General features: G+C 33.7%; 1 protein-coding gene across 1 annotated transcript; it reads left to right on the top strand.

The window, feature by feature from the left end:
- The first annotated feature begins 1,283 nt into the window (after nucleotides 1–1,283).
- LOC126838905 (uncharacterized) lies at nucleotides 1,284–5,127 on the top strand. The gene is made up of 3 exons (XM_050573684.1): nucleotides 1,284–1,643; nucleotides 4,716–4,852; nucleotides 4,952–5,127. Exons 1-3 carry the CDS (start codon nucleotides 1,513–1,515, stop codon nucleotides 5,119–5,121), a joined length of 438 nt encoding a protein of 145 aa, XP_050429641.1. The 5' UTR covers nucleotides 1,284–1,512; the 3' UTR covers nucleotides 5,122–5,127.
- Nucleotides 5,128–23,593: the final 18,466 nt, after the last annotated feature.

The following is a 23,593-nucleotide window of genomic DNA, read 5'->3' on the forward strand; positions in this document are numbered from 1 at the left end:
TTTTTTCCGTAAAACCACCTACAACATTAGACGACGACGATTACACGCCGGACGTCCCTGTAGGCTGCAAGTCGAGTGTTGTGAGCTAGTTGATCGGGTACTTATTAGTAACAACCGGGCGCCACTGGAACGGCGGATTTTTTAAACAAAAATTCGTCATCCAATCCTTCAAAAACCGGTGTCGAACACGATAAGAAGAAGTTGTGATTTATAATTTCATAAAATATATTAAAAAAATAAAATACTCAGTATTAAATATTTTTTGTATACTAAATAAAATAAAAGTTATCGTGTCTTCAGACACAAAAAACAACACATAATTGTTAAAACAATACCCGCCCAGATATTGCATTGAAGCTAAAGAATATACTATGCATAGTTATTATCATGTAATTATACATTTTATATGTTAACTAGTAATCTTGTTGATAAAACATTATATGGCAATTCAATTTTATTTTTATTTTTCTAATAAAATATTAGTAAAAAAAATAAGAACATTTTTTTTAAAGAAATATCTTTTTAGCATTAATCTTTTAAATTCGGTAATTTATAAGAAGAAATTATTTTTTTTTAGTATTACTAATTGAGAAACATCATCATGGATCGTTATTATAGTTTAAAAATTCGTTTAATTTAATTTTATTGTTTTAAAATATATCACAAAAATAAATTTAATGTAATTTTAAAGCCCTGTTTTGTATAGGCAATTTTTGTTTCGTCGTTTTATATTTGTAGTTGCTGATGTGCGTGGACTAATAGAAATACTATTTTACACTTAATGTGTGATATTAAATATTTAGTAATGAGTAACAAGTAATAGGTATTAAGTAAATCATTTATATATTTGTAACGAAAAACACAACAATAGTTTATAATTATTGTTAAATAATTTGAATCTGAAACTATTGTCATTTGCATATTGCTTTGAACCTAGTTTATACGCTTATAGAAGAGGTGAGGGGAAAAATTAAAACAGCCAACGCCATTGTATGTACACGAAGAACACAGCTTGACCCGGCGTACCACCCTGTTACCGGCTCTAAAACATTAATCCGACACGGCTGTGTACATTCATTATTACAATATTTATTATTTTATTGTATAGGTATAACGTTATACGTGTGCGCATAGTTGTGACGTTATTATTGTTATGAAGCGCGCGTGCCGGCACCTGTCATTACTCACTGACGAGCCCATTTAAAACACACACACACTGACAGGGTTCTGTGCTTCTGTACACATACTATATTAGGTATAATATACAATTGTTGTCGGGCCTGTCGACCTGTCGATTATCTGCTGTCCGCGCGCGCCGTCCAGATTCGACAAAAAGCTGTCTTGCCTCGCTTTTTCTTAAACCCTTGTTATGCTCGGATGAGATAACGTGCAGATCATAGCAAGAATAATAGCATTAAAGGGAAAACAACGTACACGACCAAGTTGAACGGCGACGGCGTTGGTGGTGAAAGATCGTCACCCTCGTGGTTGCCGGAGATTAGGATCAACAGAATGGATCTAGAGGATCCGAGGGTCCGTTGGATAACCCCTAGGCCACCGACTGTCAAGGGCCACGAGAGAAAGCGCAACGACCGCGGAGGAGGCGGCCGGACGTCGTCTAGGAAAACTAAAGGCAAGAACATGTGAGTGATATATTTTTGTCCCGATCGAATGGCATGAATCATGTAAATCTTACTTTTTAGCTAGGATTAGATAGGGTTTACCATATGCATGGATTAAACTGAAAAACTGCGTCAATAACATAAATAAAAACTACAAAATTGTGTTTCAAGTTAAATGGATTACCCGGTATTTTTCTTTTTAAAATTAAATGTCTTCATAAGAAATTAATATTGCTTTATAGGAAAAAAATACTTGTTAAATGACTGTTAAAGCGCTCTGAATATTGACTGTTGTTAATATAGTCCCTAATTATATTTACTTCTTGCTAAACTATTTTCCTTAAATATACCTATTCGAATATGTTTCATAAAGCTAAGTCAGGAAGGCTATATGCGCCACATTAATATTTAATTTTTAATTCCGGTGTAATGTTGTTGTAGGATAACATTTTTTAAAATTTTTTTGTAAAATAATTAGCCAAACGATTATTTTGTAAGAGTTGGAAATTAATATTAAATTGAAATAAAGATGTTTTTTTTAAGTATATAAGTATACAGTTTTTAGCCTAAAAGTTATAATCTTTGTGTAAATGTTAGTTGATATGGCTCGTTATTTTCGTGAAGATTTAAATGATTTTACAAGTATTTTCATGTAATCCAAGCATACGGTTATATTTTATGTCTGTCATTTATATTATCCACTCATAAAATAACCGGTCTGCCAGAACATAACGTGACCGACTATTGAATTGTGTAGTGCCGTTTTTATATTAGTATATACACAAAATGGTACCTTAACAAAACTATACTCTCTGTGTGCATTTCAGTTTATTACATGGACTAGTTGGGCAAAAATAGTCGCTTGACGTTTAACTAATGGGTCGACAACGGGAAATTACTTATGGTTGAGATATTCTTCAAACCAACGATTTCTCGTTTCTCTAACTTTCTTGGTATATTACTAAGTATAACATGAAAATTTGTAATATTATTTTATTATTCAATGACACTCAGAAAAATAAAAAAAACCGCTAAGCTTGTAGACAAATAGTGATATTAAAAATCATAGCTTGAATTAATTAAACAGATTAAAAATTTGTGTTAAATAAATAGTATTATTATTAAATTAATAAAAATAAACATTTTTTTTTCAATTTCATAATATTTTTTTATTTTTTAAATTTTATTTTTAATTAAATTTATAATTTCTTCTTTTTGAAACCAATATTATTCATATTTCATTGTTTAAATGAAAAATATATTCTAGAGTAAAGATTATAGAATATTATCAACTTATATAATATAATACATCATAAATGATAATATATTATGGTATATGTGTTGTCGTTTAAACAAAAGTTTTGTTATAATATTAATTATTTTACGACTGAATAAATCGCATACATTTAAATACCTGAACAGTTAAAGTATTTAACACATAAAATAATGGTACCCTCCAAGCCCCATCTACCATTATATTTATTTACAAAATATGTTACAAATAAAAGTCCCAACATAACTTCGTGTATGACAGACTAATACAATTTGTTGGACAATTGCTATATTTCTCATCTAAACAATGGTCTAAAATTCAATACTATAAAAGTTGTGATAATTAAGTTTAAAGGGTCAAAACTTTTCAGGAGCAAGGCTTTTAGGTTCCCCATAAAATCTCAAGCATCAGTCATCAGTATAATAAATGAAAAAGTTATATACAATTAAAAATATACTTAAAACACAAATTATAAGTGTTAAAAACCAAAAGCGTAAGGCAAACATTTTTCTAACAAGTTTTTTAGTATAAAAAATGTATCAAAAGAATATTATATTTATGTTTGTTGTATAATGTTTCATCAATTACTAAATTGATGAAACAATTTAACAGGCCAGTCACAAGAACACATTGTAAGTATATTTTTAATTTTCCTCGCTTGTAAAATCGCTTATAGCCTTTTAATTATCGACATTTTATTTATGTGTATTCAATACCTATTGAATAGTTGTCAATAGTTCAATTTTAACAAAATAACTTTATTTACTGTTTTTAGCTAAAGTAAATTTAAATTATAATTATAATAATAATATGTTAAAAATAAATAAAACGTATTACATAAGAAATTGTTATTATTGTGATAAATATTTCAATTGCTAAACCATTAAGTTGACACTGATGTTAATATTTATAATTTTCATACTAAAAATAATACTTAACACATGTACTTTCTAAGTATCCCATAGTAATACCCGTATTATATTAATGGTATTTAAAAATGTTAAACAATAGTAATTAAAGTATATCTTCTCACACGGTAGTATAACAATATTAATACTTTTAAATTTTTGTCTGACATTTTGAAAATAATTTGAATAACCAATATAATTGTGTTATGTATACTTTTTCCATTTTTATTCTTTAGGAAATAGTATTCAAATATTCGTTTTATTAATATTTTATTTCTTGCCAAAAACATTTTTTTAAAGTAAAAATACGATCTGTATAAAATATACAATAAGCATTTGTGTAAAATATTATATACGTGTGACTTTGAAAAAAATAACTTGTGGAGAGACCGCCCGTATGCGGAACTCCTATCCAAAAACAGGATGTAAAAATTTTGTAACAACTACTAATAAATATTCCCAAATTTGTCAATAACATAATATTATTTAAATATTTTCAATTAAAATACAAAATTGCTATGTGGGATTCGGTAAACGTATAATATAATTTTCCGTGACACGAAAACTATTTACCGAGTAAATTAAAAATAATTTTCAGCCTCCCGACAATTGGACGACATACAATAATTAATAAACGCGATTAATTATAAGTTATAATAAGTGCGATTCTTGTGATTACATTAATTAACGCATTATAATAACTTATAACAGTAGAATAATAGTATTTATATTAACCTATACAATTCAAATCAGACCCACATAAGTATGCGCTAATTGTGTTCTTATAATATATCATAATACCGTTCCCTTATAGGATGGAACATTATACAATAATATTGTGTGCGCATAATTCCTCCCCTGCACACCTGTCCGGCAGTGAAGTATATAATGTTAAGTATTCGTGTTTTGCAGGTGCCCGACGGCGTCAGGCACGGACAAGGGTACGAAGGCCTCACGAAAACCGGCTCAGATCAACCCTCTAATGACGGTACTGATGAGTTCTAGACAGCAACACCTACAGGAGCAGCAGCAACACGACCAACCCGCCAGTAAACCACTCCGGCCGATCTCCTTACACTATTTCCTAAACATTTAATTTTTATTTCAACATGATCATAACGGGTTCGTAACGGGCTGTTATTTTATAGGTCGAACACCGGAGAGACTGACCGCCTGCCGGACTGTGAACCTGGAGCTCCCCGAACACTATTTGTACCGGTCTACAGTGAAAAGGTCGGCACCGTCTCAACGAAAGTTACCCGCCCGCAAGTGCATTGTACCCGACGAATTCAAGTTAAAAGTGTGCTTGCGATGGTGAACCCATTACAATATATTACACACATGACTAGCAAAACCGTACTATACAATACAATCAATTAAGCCGCACCTTATATTATTAATAATAAAATCGCAGCGGTCGACGGTTTTTGTTTTTACTTTAATTTTTTCAATGAAAAGGTCCACCGCCAAGTGACCGCAGCCTTTTGTAAGTTTTGTGCTTACTCGGCGCCGTTCCACACGCATACGCATATTATACGCATTCATTAGCTGACCCGGCATCGTAGTATATATACAAGTTTCTGTCCCGCGGTTGATAGTGATTTATGAATTCTATTCAATAAGGTTTTGCAAACGGGGCGCTAATAATATTACATAATATATATTATAATATACGTGTGGTAGAAAAGAAGAGGAAAACGTTGTACGTTTAATCGTTGACCGTTTCCGATATAGTAATTAATCTTCAAAGGTCGTTTCTACATACACCGAGACATATAAATATAATATGTTAATGACTTCTTTACAGACATGTGTACATGGTATTAAACGAGTAGAACCGGTTGTGGGCTATTTAAGGGATGGTCGACCCATATACTATTGTATGAAAATGCGCTCAGAGCGCATAGAAGTCTTGTGTCTCTGGTTATTAGGTAAGGTTGGCAATCTTGACTATGTATCCAAACCGAGTGAGTATTGTGCGAGGTCGGGCGCGTTAACAACCCCTGCCCCGAATCGTATACATACAAATTAGAAATACTATAATATGCTTGGCCTAGAGAAAAGAGCTGTCGTATAGCCTACATTATGTGTGTTTGCGTAAACGTGTTGGCCCGTCGGCGGCGACTAGTCGGTGGCCGTAGCGGCGTTCAAGTCTCTGAAGGTCGCCACTCGCCCCTTACACTATATGGTCAATACAGTTGTTCGGTGAACAATAATTCCTCTCAAAATTGTATCAGAATTGTAATAAAAACGCCAAGACAACTGGAGGAACATTTAAAATGGTACTTCCAAAGTCTTAGGGTCGGATCCCGTCCAACAGGACTTATCCGGTAGACGATCGACACTGTGAGGGTGGAATATTAATATAAAAACAAAATTAATAATAAGCAACGAGAAACTACAGGTTATATCGTGTGGGAAAAATCCGCGGTAGTACACAAGATTCGGTTGATAAATGGTTTTTTCAGCTTCATTTCCCTCTGCCTTCCAAATGGCAAATTCTTGAACAATAACAATAAAAAAAAACATATAATAGTAATCATTATTTTGTTGTACACTTGATTTTTTTTTTTTTGGCTTTCGTTTAATTTAAAAATATCCCCCGCCACCATATTATACACGACACAGCGCCGCAAACATAACAGGTAGGCGGATCCCTGTGTGCTTGGCCAATATTTTATACCGCTTCTTCGTCTTCTTCTCACATCGACCATTATGTGTTCCAGAGAGGCGCCAGTTTGGCGATGGTTTTGTCTGGAACAATATATATATATATATAATATGTACACGGCGAGCAATGTGTGGTGATGGAATCTTGGAGGTTTGGCCGTCCAACGGCAACGCCGCCATACAGACACACACATACATATATATATATATATATATTATTATATGAGTGTATATACACGTGTGTGATGAGGCGAAGCAGAGGGTTGTTTTTCGAGTCAAGGACACGGGGTGGGGGTAACTATATAGACGCGGTTGTCGGTAGAAATCTGTGCTCTGTCGTTTCAAGGTCGATCGCTCTTTACACAAACTGTTGTTGGCCGTCATCCACCGACGTCTTGCCGTGTATACTCTGGCTGTATAACGATATCGGTGGCGACGGTGGTAAGGGTGGCGGCAGGGAAGAAAAATGTGCACATAAAGATTATATATAAAAACACCCTACGGTTTTTGTGCGTTGTACACAATATAATTAGTAATTATTATTATTGTCAGGCGGTTACCCTTCTACGAACAAAAAAAAAATATTTATAATAATAATAATAATAATGATAACTGACATTTGGGTTTTCGGTTAATTACATAATAACAGTGATCGCGCGATCGCGGCAAATACTTAAGGATATTATATTAGAGCGGTGGTACCAATAGGTTGGAAGAATTCGTTCTTATTTTGCGATATTTTTAAAACAAAGACGTTTTACTTGTACAAAAGCGTGTTTCAGGAATTTATAACGACGTCTTACTGTCAAACTTAATCATATAAGCGATAGTATTGCAGTGCAAAGGTGACTTCGGTTGAATACAACCGTTTTGTACAAACATAATATACAAAGGAAATCACACACGATGATAGTTGAACGCACCGGGTAGTCCGACCAAAGCTAAAAACCAACTACGTTATTTCGAAGTCGGTTTTTAAGTAGTCAAGGTTCGTCTCTGATAATATACGGGCAACACACTAGAGCACCCCTAGTTAGGGATCACAACACACTAGAACAAACTTACCAACATAAATGTGTATGCTCGCAGTGAAAGGGTTATAAAAGGTCGACTACTAAAAGAAATTTAGAAAACAAGCAATTGTTATATAATGTTTATAATAAAATCAATATGAAAAAATTATATTTTTTAATTTACTTTATACATTTAATTTTTTTTTAAATACAGCACCATATTGTTTTAAACCAATTATTGTATGGTAATTAGCTATTTGTATTTGTTTGGTAAATAACCATTTAGGTATAGCCAAATAATATGTTTTAAACATTTCAATGATATTCGTTGACAATTTTTTTTAGCTTCGATGCGGAGCTATTGTTTTTAAAGTAATTTTTTTTTACTTTTTGCTCCGGAACACTGGTTGATTTTGGTAAAATCATTGACATCAGGATACACAAAAATTGAATTTCCGATAAAAGAATGAACACGAACCAAACGAGGGTGGTTTTATTGATGCTATATAAATACCACCATTTCTATCAATTTAAACGACTACATCTGTTAGCGCTAACTGTTGGACAACAGCACTTTGTCCAGTATCGATGAAATTGTTACATTTGTGAGGTAGTAATCAAAATACCATTAAACAGAAGAAAAAATCAGACGCTTAGCTGAAATCACTATGTATAGAAATTTTATGAGTTTTGTTAACACTTAATTGCAGCGTTTATTTTTAAAAGTTTCTTAAAAACTGCAGTGGTTAATTTGATATTTGATAAGGTTAGCGTATAACTATTGCGCCAAAACAAATAATACTTATTTAGGTAATATATAAATATAGATATAGAATATACATCAAATTAGGTATTGAATCATATTATATATTTATTTTTCTAATCACCAAACATTTTACATTTTTACCCATTACCGTTAATTACAGTCCTCGGACGTTTCCTACCGTCATGACACAAACATTATCTAATATTTATCGTATAAACTAACACAGATAAAATGTTAAAAATAAATATCATTACACATTATTGTATTTAAATTGATGATAAGTATCGTTCGTTGGTACTTATTTTAAAAGGAAAACCATAATTATTGTAATTTATTTTGGTATACAGTTGATATCTAAAAGTCTAAAATGATATAATTTGTTTTATCTGCATGATAATAATTATAAAGCAGGAAAAAAAATCCTTGAGTTTAGAAGAGTAAACCTCAAATGACTGTTTGTATGAGTTATTGTAATCGTTCGTAATTGTATAAATTATTTGTTTATGTCATAAATAAAACAAACAACAATTATTTATATGCTTTCCAGCTTTTTTTCTTACATCATAAACTCTTGACATATTGTGTACTTTTACCCAGTTATAGTATATTTGTATGTATCTACTGGCATTAGAGCTGTGCACATTTTATCATGTTTCATTTTTATTTCAATTTTTTACACAAAACAATTTTCCGACCGAATCGCTAAAATCATTTTTGAATATTAACGTTTTTAATTAATTATTTGAATAAAGTGGCTGAGAATAAAACTCAATCCCCATCCTTATAAGACGGTCTTAATTTGTTCAGAAGTACTTGGCGAATTCGCTGTCCGGGCCGTGTCATAATTCAAATAATTATGTTAGTAAAGTATTTGTTTATCTATAGTGTTTAATAAGTGCACCTGGGACAATTATTACAATATTAGAAAAGTATTGTGTTTTATTTTTGACCGAGTAACATTAAGAATAGGTTTACTGATTTGCCACTGTCGCGTCGGTCGAGCAAACACGGCGAATCCCAAATCACATTTAAATCAAATCGGTTGTTTCGGTTCAGGATTTATTTCGTCTTCTCAAATATTTACCGAACAAACACAAAAGTAATGTGCGGAAACAGAAGTTTTCTCACAGTCATCTGGCAGCTCGTTTGCTTGCAGTATCAGTGTTTTTCATCTGTCGCACGGTTCCGTAGAACCGTGCTCGAGAATAAATTATCATCAATATAATAAATTGTTAGTTACAACAACATATTATCCTCTATAGGAGGAACAAAAAAAAAACTAGTACATTTTGATTTTTGTGTACAGAAAGTACTAATAAAAACAGCAGGACTTGACAATCGTAATATCATGTTGGATTGAATGTAAAAGGCAACACTTAAAAACTAACCATTTTTATCGACGCTACTAAACACGCGTTCTTTTCTTTGGATTTTTTTTACAAGTTAGCGATCATCCGTTGTTACAACACAACAAAATAATGATTTTTATTTATGTTTACAAAGGTCTCTTGTTGTATCATTTTTATCTGGCTGCAGCTGTGTTGTTGAATAAGTATGAACTGTATAGTTAATGCGAAAGTGGTAACAGAAGACTGGACTAGGGTCTAGAGCAGGTTTTGTATATCTGATTGTTTTTTTTTAAAAATAAATAGTGATTTTGGGGGCTGATATGAAATTTGGCCTCTGAGCTGGGCTCTATCCAACCCTCCCCTGAGAGATTCCATTGAAAATAAATATAAATTTAAATGTATCAAAATAGTATCCATGCGGAAACCGTATATTTTTATCGCGTATTGTTTTTCCTCGAAATATAGTATACATAGGTATCATCAAGAATATTCAGGATGTTGTTTGTTGATATATTATTTATATTATTGTTTCGATTTCCCGGAATCGATAGGTCTAAGTATAGAAGTTCTATTATCTTAAAATAACCGCAAAACGGTTTGCAAATATTGATACAGAGAAACTGTAAATACTCGGTCGCAAGTAAATCATTTATTTTCGTCATTTTATATTGATATTGCTATCTTGCAGCTAAAAGCGTTTCCAGTATTGTGTGACGAAATCCGTTGAAAACTACTAATTTTTAACTAGAATTAGACTTAAGAGCCGTGCTGGGAGTCTAAGGCGGTATAAAATATAAGAGAGTTCCAATAAAGTCTTATGAGAGCGCCACTTGATTAGCGCGTACACTGGTTAGACTATGTTTACGCTTATATTTTTGTAGGCCAGATAAAAGTTAAAAAAAAATCAAACTATTAGACCGAAAGACTTGTGAACGACGACGGTAAATCGGCCGTTATGAGACTTCCTGTCGTTTCCGACAGAACGTACAGATGGAAAAAAAAAATCGTAATTTTCGTAGACACAAGTTTTATTGTTGTGGCAAAATACAATAATTTGCTTTCGGCTGGACCTTCGAAAAATGGGAAAGAAAAAAAAAATCAATGTTGATTGTTTCCGAGAAATCCGACCCTGTGCACATATACATAAAAACCCGTGCAGTGGTGTCCAAAAAATCGGACGGAGCGGCGCCCCGGTTCAAAAGACCTCCATGCAGCACACACTGATGGCTACACACATTATATTATTATGCTTATGATAGTTTACAATATGTATCGTGTTTACGGTAGGTGAGACGCTCAGTACGGTAGAATCGCGAATACAAATTAGCTTATGGTTTTTTTTTTTTTATTTTACTGCTACAAACCGTGCTTGTGTGTGTAGTTAAAAATTATATTACTGTCAGTGCGCCCGGTCGGTTCAAGGGCAAAGACCGCCCATAAGTCGTTACGCGCTCGCAAGAAAGATCTCGGCGCAGAGACAGAGAAAGAAGAAAAATACTCCGCCAACAGCATTATTATTGTCGCGCACAAGAACACGGATTGGGAGTTTTGAGTTTAGCACGGACGTCGTACACCACTGTCTTTGCTCCGTTTGCCTTATAATTATTCCTCAAGGGGAGAGGGGGGAGGGGGCAAAGACGAATCTCCCTATCTTTCTCGTCGTTCAGAGTAGTCGCGGGTTTCTTCCCCGGATATGCTTGGTCTAAGAATTATTAATCATTCGATATTGTTATTCGGATTAAACGTGTGGTATCAAACGCTCACAATAATACCTGTTACATAGGTGTACTATGTAACATAATAACGATATAACAATATTATGACGACTTGCGTTATGACGACGCGTTGAAATCATGAATGGGGGGCGGTTAGGGAAGAAAAAGGTCTTTTTTTCGGGTCATGTAAATGACCCTCGGTGAAGTAAAAAAAGGAGAGAAGTGCGCCGGTACACATGATGCAACGACCGCGGCGGTCAGGGACGTTTTGTGTTATTATACACACACTCGGATGTACACGTATACTATACATACGTTTGTAATACTATTATTAGTATTATACAATTTCCAGGGGTTTACTATTGTATGCGAGTGTGTCTCTAGGGCTCGTGCCGCGCAGGTCACCCTGTTTGTGCGTATACCTGTGTTGGCCCATGCTAATTTCACCGGCTGTGTATTATTATAGGTATAAAATACAAACACGGTGTCCATGGTCGGCTAAGGTTTTTCTTGCGAGGTCCGGTCGCAGGAATTGATATGGGTAAGAAAAGCAACCGCAGCCCGTTGTTACACTTGAGGGTAATAATATAATAATATATATATTATATTATTATTATACAGAGTAGTTTTGCACCTTATTGTCAGCGGGGACACGTACACTAACAAATTGGCGGTCTGGACGGTACAGGAGAAAAACCTGCGCTGTCGTCGCCTGATCCTGACGACTAATTCAGTGGTAAACAAGATGGGGAAAAAAAGTCCACTTTGTATAACCGCGATGGTCGCCGAACGGACATCCGCATTAATTATAATAATAGTCCGAAGGTCTCAACGAGAACCATCAGAATTTATGGCAACTTTGGGTCAACACAGTAACGGCTGACTTACATTAAAATGTACCTGAGTATACTATCGCTGTGGATCACACTATCACCAATAAAATGTTTGTTCACGAAGAGACCGCGTGTACAGACGTTAGATATAGGCTTACCTAAAGCGATTTGCGTATAAAGTTTTAAACACGGTCGCCCCAAACTAATTATGAAAACACGACGTTATGATCTAACGAAAGTTGTTCCGTTGGCTCGCCACGCCTCGGCATTTTTTGGTCCTATTTAAAAAGTTTCCCGGAAGTGATTAGGTACTAAGCTGTTGTTTTGTAGTTTTTTTTTTTTTTGTTGGTTGGGATTTATTTTATTACTTTGGGGTTAAGTTCTGATGCAATCAGTAACTAAACGTGTTTTGATGCGATTATTAATCACTGATATCACACGAAATATATAAATCAGATAGAACACTCACTTTCAGGTGTTTATTGCATCAATGACATAACCATAGACGGGGCACAACTTTTTGGAGTGACCAGAGGTGACCAGGGACAGACCAATATTTTGTATTGTATGACACCTATGATACCTATAGAAATGAGTTAATTTCCATCTACTCGATACCGATAATTGTTGAAGTTGTTTTGTCCAAATATATACATTACGGATTAATCTATACATAATTGAGTGGTCGGAGTAACAAACAATAGAAATTATATAATACTTAAATTCTCAGCGGTACACAGCAGTTACCATATTATAATAATTACCGTTTTGGTATTTCGAAGTGAGGGATAGACCTTTGCTCAATGCGCCCATCCATTAGACCAGCTACTTCTGTTTAAGGTTTGTCATAACTTATGCCAGTGAAACCCAACAACGAACGAGCTAGTTTAAACATTTTAGATGTTTTTTTCGTTTATGAAATTTAATTTCGAAATTATTATTTGTTTTTAACGGCGGTCTTATAGGCGTTGTATGCGTGCGTGTGTGCGTGCATGGAACATAAGTGGTTCGTGCCGAAAATCAATTGGATCCGTCGAGTCGTTGACGACCACAACCTTATAACACACACACACATATAGTTTGAGTCGACGACAACGGAACGGGACACGTATAAGTATTTTTATAGAATTTATAATATATTATATTATGTATTGTGTGTTTTTTTTTCTTCTGTCCGTGTCTCCCACGAGATTCTCTCGACACGAACACTTTGCAACTCGATGAAAAAAAAATTCAGATAGAAACCGGTTTCTCACTAATGGTCTCCTTTGGGGGTAGTTTTCGGGCGGCGGCGGCGGCGGCGGTGGTGGTGGTGGCAGCGGATAACGGTCCGTCCCGGTTCCACAAGACCACCGCCACCAATCCCTCAATGCAACACTATATCATGTTCTCTACTACTTGGCCTTGTCCGTGTGTGTTGCCTAGCAAGAACTCACATAGACCCGCGTCCATTGTCTGTCCCTTAGGTCAAGTTATAGTATAATATCTAAGTACGCGACGGACCTTTGAAACTATATTATGGTTTTAGAGTTTAAACACGTACACCCAGGACAGCGTAAGAGGAAGATTTTTTTTCTTTTACAAATGCCGATAGAGAACAAAAATCATATTTTCTTACGGAGAAAGGGGATGGGGGAGGAGTGCATCCGCTGGCATAACAAAATGCATGTAATATAATGATAAAATACTCTTGTCGCTCGCGTTCCGTTCCGTTAGAGGAACGTTTCTCGGTATTGGACGATTTCTCTCGGCGGTTCATAAAATATAAATTATATATAATATATAAATAATAATAAATAATGTTGTCAGAAAAACGTGTGTCTAGGCCCAGGACTATTATAACAATATATTAGTACTATTATTGTGGCGGTGGTCGTTGTTATTGTTATTTGTTGGGCATAAGTGCGAGACGCGGTCGGCGGATGTGGTGTTTAAAATCTCAACGAATAATAATTTAGTTATTTTGTTGTTTTTTCAACCCCCGGAAATCCCAAAACGTGCGGATTAGCTGTTCTTCGTTAGTGTAAAATAACACAATACGTCGTTTTAGGGACCATAGCAATCGAAATACTGACAAAATATTAAATGATCAAAAATATGAAAAACATTTTGTAATTTAGTTAAATAATAATAAAAATCCAGCTATGAATGCTGACTTAAAGGGGATTCGAAGCGGGTGTTGTTTAAGGAGTATTATTTAGGCAATATTTAAGGAAAAAGGAGTTTTAATAGATTTCGTCCATCTCAATTAATTATCCTGTTAATTTGTAATAGTTTCAAGGTATTATTTTTAGTTTATTTAATTTTTTTTTTATTAAAAGCCATTTTGGTTTATTTGAGACCTAAAAGACTGACAAATTACAATTACTTAGAATGATCAAATTTGAATTTGAGTATTGTAAAAAAATATAATTTCATTGACTAATTTACTAGGGTATGTAGGAAACCGATTTTACATTGAAAAATTCAGTTTCTTGTAATTAAATAATTAAATTTGAAAATGTTTCAATATCAAAAACAATTTTTTGTACATAAAAAAAAAACAATTTAAAAATCCGATACCGATATAACTTAGTAAAGTACCTAATAAACTCATATTTGCTTACAGAATTGAAATCAAACTATCCTAAGGTAGCCGAAATTTTAGAAAATTATGAAATACATTGATTACGTTAAATATCCTTGCCATGATCGGAATTTTGTTAAAACCATTTTTTTTTAAATTTTAATATCGCAAAATGTTTTGCATACTATTAATAATTGTAATTTAGTTTTAATCTAAATAAATTGGTATTTAAAAAAATCATTAGAATGTTTATTTAAATAAAAAAATATTTAAACAATGTTCAGACTTGGTAAATAATGGTAGTATGTTTTCTGATATCTGAAAACTGAAAACAATGTAATTTTATGCTTATAATTAACTGTGTGGTTAATTAAATTATTTAAACGGTAGTAGTGATCAATTTTCAATTTCGGTTAACTGAGTTAGTTAAAATAATATTACCCTGAAGCTTCATAAAAAAAACATATAAACAAAAGTTTTTAAAATATATTATTAATACAGTAAACAAATTAATTAAATTATGGGATCAGAAAAAAATTAGTTTTTTACGTTAAATAATAAATGTTCATAAACTTCTAACTTCTAAGTATTTTTAATATATTAAAATAATCGCACTACTTTTTCCATAGATTTAAATATTTACTTAGCACATTAGTTAACTACAAAATTATTTGTTTTAAGTATATTTATTAGCACTGTTTCCTTACAGCATCCTTGGCTGTATTATTTTAAGAAGTTTATTTTCTACAAAATTTTCAATTGATTTATAGTTACGCTGTTTTACTATTCTTGTCAACGGAATAATTAATATAACAGGACTGTAGACTTCTAAATTATACTATTATTATGGACGTCTCGATGACGAACAACGGTCAACCGAGGGATTATCACATTTCTCATTCAATTTTTTAACTTTAATAGTTTTATAGTTATAGTATATGAATTATTATGTTTATATTATAAAGGTTTTTCTAGACATTATCGAGTTGACTATTGCTGGTGTGCTCAAGTGTACGAAATCCCTTTCACTGCACGTTAAAATGTATCATTAAAGGAAAAAAACAAGTTCTTTTCGATACTCGTTTTTATATTTATCTATCACATCAACTACCCCCACCGCTGACATTACCGACAACGGTGATGTTTATATAACGCACACACACACACTCACACTCAAAAACTACCTGCAACTACCACATCCTTCTCTCCCCCAATTTTCCTAAACGCGTTGTTTCGCACGACTGTGACTTGTCCACACACACACCACAACAATAATATTCTGATGGCGTACAATACAACCTGCCGCTATAGTGTACGTTTATAAATACATAATCAAAAGATAATTATTATTATTATTATCTGGCGTTCTTTTGTACAGGGGGAAGAATAACATCTTAAGGACTCCCCGTGTATAAAATATTTATGAACAACCCCGGGTTACGAATCTGCCGGGCCACCGCATCTAATTTATTAGACAAACTGGGAATTTTTATTTATCCACAGTCATGTCCTATGCCCTATGGGCTGTTTTGCCCCCAACAATTGAACGCCAACAGTTAATTATTATTTCTGGTCATTGTCGCACAGATTAGGTTGGGCATAACAACTCATTTCAAGATATATGTTTAAAATTATTAATTTTAATTAACTTCACAGAACAATTAAAACAATTTTAAGGTTTGGTGGTCAATAATATAAATATAAAAATTGTCGAATGGTTAGAAAATAGTTTTTACCGTAATAATAGCTATAAAATATAATTAAAACTTTCGTGTTATTAGTATTTTATTTTCTGACAAAAACATGATGTTAACGCTATATAAATTATTAACAAAATAGGTTATTGAAATATACTATTTCGGCTTAGATATTACACAATAGTATTATTTAATATACTTGGTTTGAAATTTAAACGTAATGAATATGAATAATTTCGGTATAAAAAAAATAATAACTATGTTTGCGTTGTCTTCTTCTTTATTATTCAATCCTGAGATTGGTTTGTAGCAATTCTCCACTCTTCCCTGTTACTTGCCTTTCTATTGCTATTTCTTGGGATGATTTATACGGTGGTTTCCCCTTGCCTTCCGTACCGCAGTGCAGCCACCAGTTATACAGTTCCCGTATCTGCTGGCTGCTGTTTGGTGTGTAGCTGTTTCTACCATTGTAGGTTACCTGCACCTACACCCAATATTGTAGTAGCTGCTGCCCTACTACAAGTCCCTTTTAGTCGCTTTTTACGACAGGCAGGAACAACCGATGGTCTATTCTAACCCCGACCAACAGGGGTTTGCGTTGTATAAACTATTTTTTATGCAAATATCTGCTTAGATTTGCCAGAAGAATATAATATACATAATTTAAAAAAAAACAACAATTTTTAATGAAGTGTATAAGAATAAAGATATTTGGAATTATCAAGGGATTTCATACATGCGTGATGCGTTAGATCGCATCCCCGAGGTTTGGTGAGGATTTAGTTGAGTGTAGTTTTTATGCAAGGTTCTTAATATAATTTTAAAGTGATTTATTAATAAGTCCAAAGGGTATACACTTTATAGCCGTATGTGCAGACCGGACTGGGAGGGTATGCGGATTGCTGGTAGACAAATGCCCACTGGACAGCTTCTATTTTAAGTAACGGGCCAACGGGGCCAATTATCTGATTAATAAAATAGCGATTTTTAATTTTGTTAATCACTTTTGAACTTTTCAGGGCAGAGCCTCTCAGCCCTTCTTTTAAATAGAGTCATTGGTCCTTTATTCAAAAAACATATACAAATGTACACACACACACACGTATATTTTTTTTTCTTGTAATTTTGTATTTTTATTGTTGACGATTTTTATATCGTACAAAGTAAGTAAACTCACATATTATTATAATACCGTGTTTTTTATTTTATAAAAGCTAAAAATGTGTAACTGTCCTTTTCAAAAGAGTCTCCAACCCTCTCCCGTCACATCGAATGAAAATCAAATGATAATCGTGTATGAAAAAAAATAAAAATGTTTAACATAATAATTGTATTTCGTTACACTTACACACCATTGTAAGATGCTAACTTTAAAGTTTTCCTATATAAGTTTTACATGTGTATCTACATTATTATTAGACGCTTATTAACGTTATAATTGTTTGTAGTTTATAGTGTGTTCAAAATATAAAGTTGCCTGTGTTTACAGACAAAATTCAATTTTTTTCGTAATATTTTTAAAATGGCTAAAAATCATCACAGTTGTGATTAAGTGAAGTCGATCGGTTTCAATTCTTTAGCTATCCATATGAATGGCTTTTTAATCCCTTCTGGAAGAAAGAGTAGGTATATTAATTATTATATTATTTTTGGGTTGTATTTTATCAAAGAATACAGTAAACGAATAAGTCTGAATAAGCCTCTGAAGTGTGAGACTAAAGATAGAAACTGTTTATGTAATATAATCAAATATACAACAAATTACACTTATCGATTGAGTAGTTTAAAATGAATGGAGCCGAGAATAGACTGGGAAATAATTTATTTGAACTATGAAAACTGCAAAGGTCATTATGCAACATATTGCTTGTATATAGATACATAATAATTTATTATACATAGCAATACACGCATCGGCCCTGTTGGTAGAACAACTTGCAGGCTGGCGCTGTCATAATAATACGTGCCGGGGATATATAATAAAATATAAAGTAATGGGACAATGTATGAGGTTTCATAGATATATGGTTGTATAATATTGTATATCTATATTATACAGGATCGATCGGTGAGGCGTTCTCAACGGCAGCCGTTGACTAATTGTAAGCAACTGAGCTGTCGTCGCCGTTGTTGGTCGTTTATTGTCATTCAAGTTTTGTTATATTATTATACACCGAAAATTGCGTTTTTTTTGTCACGCGTATTCCATGATTTTGTTTGAAGACTGTCGCCGAAAATTCCATTAGCAAAAATTATCAATACCAGCATGTGGCGTGTCTAAGATAATAGGAAAAAGAAAGAAAAAATAGTTTAGTGGAGTCAGGGCATAGTAGGGAGGTCACAGGTCTACAAGAATTATTATAACCAAAAGTGATGAAATCACTTAAAAAAAAAAAAAAGGCTTGGATGCGAATCTGTAGATGGTAGAAATACAAATACCGATAAAAAACATTGTAATGACAATAATGTGCTTAAAATTGTATGTTTAGTAAAGGTTGGATACTATTGCAGATACCTGTTAACTGTTGATTCACTCTCATATTATAGCAACCAAGAAATTGACTATGGCCAGTGTAATTTTTCCCTTTTCTTTGGGTTTTCTTAATAAATAAAAAAGTTTGATAACAGATTTTTAAGAATATTTTATATGTTATAGGCTTAGCCTCACTCTATATTTACCTTTAATCTATTTTTCAATCCTTAAGCCCTAAAAATACACCTAAAAAAGTAAAATAAAGAAAACGTTTCCACTCCTTCAGGAGGAAAGGTTTTTCATATGGGTTTAGTTTGTCGACGAATATTGATAATACTATTTCTAAAGAATATTCTACACAAATTTGAAACTAATTCGACTATTTTAAAAATATTTTTAGATTTAAGTTGAAAAATATATAATATTTGAGTGTTTTTCTCGATTTTTAAGGCGAAGGGATGATCTTATTTAAAGGTTGGCCCGCTAAAGTACCATTTAGGTAAAATTTCTGATCTATACACTTGCTACATGAAGAAATCGGTTCAGCGGCTTAAAAGATGCCGTTGGTCTGGACATAAAAAAAAAAATAAAGAAAAAAATCATTCATCATTGTAAGAACAATGCCTTTTCGGCTCAGCATCGAAGCTAAAAAGGTAAACCTTAACGAATAAGGCGTCGTCCGCTGCCGAAAATATGCTTTCGAAAATTACTTCCCGACTTTTCTTTATACAAGCATTTTCATTTTTTTTTTATCTGCAAGTCTGCGTGTATTGCTATTGTGTGTTAACTCACTTTAATGGCAAAGTGTTTTTGAAAAATATAAGATACGTAATTATTATTACCGCAATAACAACTATCGTGTTACTTAAACGGCCTTTACCAAAACTCGATCATTAAACATAAGCGCTTATGCCGTTAATTAATATACAAATTTAGTTAATACATTTAAATAGAACGATTTTGTACAGCGATATATTATTATTGGACAAAATATCATCGTCTTTGAGCTTGGTAATTTATACATTCAAACGCTCGTCGAAAATATTTATAAAGGACGTATAAAACAGTTATTAGAAAGAGTTAACCCAGCTTCGCTTTTTTATCATTTTAATTTCCTGCAAAAAAGGTATACCCGGATATATAATAACTATTCTTATACTATATTCATCAATCGGATGAAAAACTTTGAATACATTTTTTAAAATGAACGAGTTTGAGTTAAAGGGTGGGATTATTCGAATATATAATATTGCTGTAACGGTCTACATCTGCGTTTGAGATAAAGATTTATCCGTTTGATTTAACCGAAGTTCTTTGTTTTTTTTTTTTAATTCGCATACATCTGTAAACACCGCAATTACAAATTACATTTACATTTACTGCTTTACTGGCTTATCGTATGACATTACATTATACTTAGTAGAGTGATTTCACAATTAGAGTTACACAATTATTGGGTTTGACACGTTAAACTTATGTTCTCACCTTATGGTGAAGTTGGTACTGACTACCATCGCACCTCTACGTATACCAATTTGATTCCTAGACATAAGTAAGTCTAGGGCGAGGGTTTGGGTATGCTAGTCCTCTCCCCCCTTTAAGGTTACCTGCATTCCCCTAAAAATTAATGATATTTTCATAATAAATGTCTACCTACGAATTTGTTTACCAATTGTTATGTTTATTTGGAAGCCGAATTATTATGAAGGCTCTATAGTCAAATCAAAATGTTTTTCTTAGTTACACGAATATGATCTCAGGACGATCGGATACTGTTAACATAGTTCCTATAGACAGTCGATAATTATCGAACGCTGTGCAATGAAAACGTTTAATCGATAAAACCCGAACGTGGTGCCAAGTACAAGAAAATGATAAGAGAATCTGGCGGCGGTTGTGGACGGTTTTTCTGCGGATGAGATGTTTTGCTTGCGTGTCAGAGATGAAATGTCGTTCAGTATATTTATATACACACACATGCAGAGCGAATCGCCAATTAAATGAACATACAAATAAGTATATGTAAGTCGGCTGGTATAGTCTATCAGCCTTTGTACAAGCCAAAGGTTGTTTCTATCAGTGCCATAGGCGACTGAGACATGCGGCCTACGTGTAACAGGTTATCCACCCAAATAACCGAAAAGCCGTTGAGCATGACTATGAGAAGTATTTTAGGAACTCGAATATTATTTGTTTTAATAATTTGGACAAGATTTATTGGCTAGTAACTTGTACATGTCGTATCTAAGATATTATGGAGCAGAATTAATTAAATATGAAACGATTCTCCTTGGTCCGATTACACTAGCGACTGGAAAATACAAAACCTGAATTTAAAAATAGAAGTAATTCAATAGAGAACAGACCTACGAAAAAAAGCTCCTCGGTCCATACTGTTAATAGTCGTGAACTCGTAAACCTCTTTATAATTTTTTATTCTGGCGCGTATCTCTTTTATTGGGTTCGTCAATATATTATATAACAACTAAAATGAAGGGCCGTTATTATTGTTATACGGTAATTTCTCCCACTCATTGTGCGGACCACGGTTAGTTTACCTGTATACAACAAATTCAAAGGGTATCCCTAAAAAACAATACCGTTGGGACGGTGAAGTTAATTATTAATAATGATAAAAGTCTTTATAACACAATACTTGTATCAAAAGCTATACCGGCCGATGATATTTTTTTACAATATACATTATAGGTGCCACCTGTGCAAACATCCGTTGAGAGTCAGCTGTCCGTGGGCGACGGCGGCTTCTTCGCGAGGCCGCCCCGGAGACGACCGTGAGAACGTGGGGCGTTCGTTGATTGTCAAAGGGGTGATCATCAGTGTGGCTGCTGCTGCTGCCGCTGCTTTGCCAACGGCAGCAATAACAACCACCGCCTATGTACGTGTAATATCGGCAACAGTTACCCCTTGTGCACGGTTTTAGGTCGATCATCTCTCGATAACAACAAACAGGAGTAACAGCCGCACGCACACACACAATAATCGGAGAAGATCGGATGGCTGTAGCTCGCGAATAACCGGATAATAATGAGAGTAGCAAACGTACGGCGGCGGTGGCGACGATGGCAGAGCGAGAGAGACTATTGGAGATGAGAAGAAGAGAAGAAAGGGGGAAGGAAAAAATAGTGCAGCTGTCCGAGTGTAACCCCGTGAGAGTGCCGAGAGGGTTGTGCACTGCGAATATGATAAAGTGGATTTTTCGTCCGAAAAATGGCAAATTTTAACAAAAAAAAAAAAAAAAAACCATCCATACACTATACAATAACGAACGGGAGGGCGAAGCGAAGGGCTTTATGGTTATTTACAACGCGCGGCGGTATTCGGATGGAAATTTTGAAAAACGTTACATGAAAAAAAAAAATACAACGTTTCAATGGAATATAGAGCGAGATGAGGGAATTTGTAAAGAAACAAAATAACAGCTTATTCTAGGGTTTTTAGCTTCGATGTTTGTTTTTTTCGCTACAATAATAATTAACGAGCTTTGGCCGTTGTAAGGACTCTTGTTCGAGGTATGGTAGAATTAAATGCGTTAAAAGCTCTAACATTCAGCTAAACCGTGACCACCACATCAGTGCTCGACTACACCGATCGTTCATCGACCGCAAGCCATTCAACACTGACCGTGTATCGTTAACATACATATGTACGTTGTATAGTGAATAATACACATACATAAGTATTTATATGCATATAATATGTTGTAGATAATGGCAACACTTACACCACGCACCGGCCGATATGTTCAACGTGTATCGGCCATTAATAAATTGTATTGCTTATCCGTTTGTAGTTTGTACGCTATTTGTTTGGATGAGAATATATTGTATTATTACCATAATACACTACCACCATCGCTAGTTAATAGACGGGTAGTTTTCGTTAATTGTTTGTGTACAATTTATCACTTTAAGTATCTAAATTTATTTGTTTAACCTAAGCGTAAGATGTAGAAAATATACAATTGGTTACTGATGTTAGTGGTTGTGGGTAGTCTATCGATTTTGTGTTGAGAGACAAAATAACGAATTATAATTTGAACTAAATTAATTTACATGTTTTATATAAGTAGTTTAAGTTAGTTAAGGTCAAGCGGTGCTCATAGCTTAGATTATTATACTCAAAATCGCCACAGATTAGTGTTGCCGTTTTTACATAACAGGAAAAGTTTAAAACAATTTTTTTTTTAATATAAAATTTGAAAGAAAAAAACATGAATTAGGTGTGCTTTAGGCGGTTACGGGTTATATAACCCTCTTACACTGTGGAGACTATAGCCAACCTGTTGGAGAGATGTTTTCTCAAGTTATTGCTGCGCTTAACGACCGTTGGCGAGTATCGACTAATGTTTGAGCATTATACGGTTTGTACACATCGATATGGTTATGATTTCACAGATAAGGTATTAGGTGAGCCGTTGATAGTTTAAGTTTTGTCGGCGGTCGCAGGTCGCATTACTGTGTAGGGGCGACATATGTTTTTGAGCGTGGCAAATATCGGACGCCAGTTAAATATTGAATAGCTTTTAATGTTTTAATGTGTAAGAAAGTAAATTGTATTGTCAAAAATTTGTTAAGCAACGTTAACCGGCTTGCAAAATGTAGGTATGCTTAAACGATAACGACAGATACGGCCTACGGGGACACCGGTGAGAAAAAGAGGGTATTTACCCTTCTCTCGTTTTTACATC

This window comes from Adelges cooleyi, unplaced genomic scaffold, assembly GCF_023614345.1.
Source record: "Adelges cooleyi isolate 19-005CV unplaced genomic scaffold, UGA_ACOO_1.1 ACOO_flye_CR_arks_rails_tigmint_CR_PRNA_30, whole genome shotgun sequence".
Taxonomy (NCBI): domain Eukaryota; kingdom Metazoa; phylum Arthropoda; class Insecta; order Hemiptera; family Adelgidae; genus Adelges; species Adelges cooleyi.

Excerpts from the sequence above, each read along its gene's own strand:
- LOC126838905 (XM_050573684.1), top strand. The coding sequence starts at position 1,513 with ATGGATCTAGAGGATCCGAGGGTCCGTTGGATAACCCCTAGGCCACCG. Across the intron at positions 1,644-4,715 it reads AAAACTAAAGGCAAGAACAT|GTGCCCGACGGCGTCAGGCA; the intron begins GTGAGTGATATA and ends CGTGTTTTGCAG. Across the intron at positions 4,853-4,951 it reads GCAACACGACCAACCCGCCA|GTCGAACACCGGAGAGACTG; the intron begins GTAAACCACTCC and ends GTTATTTTATAG.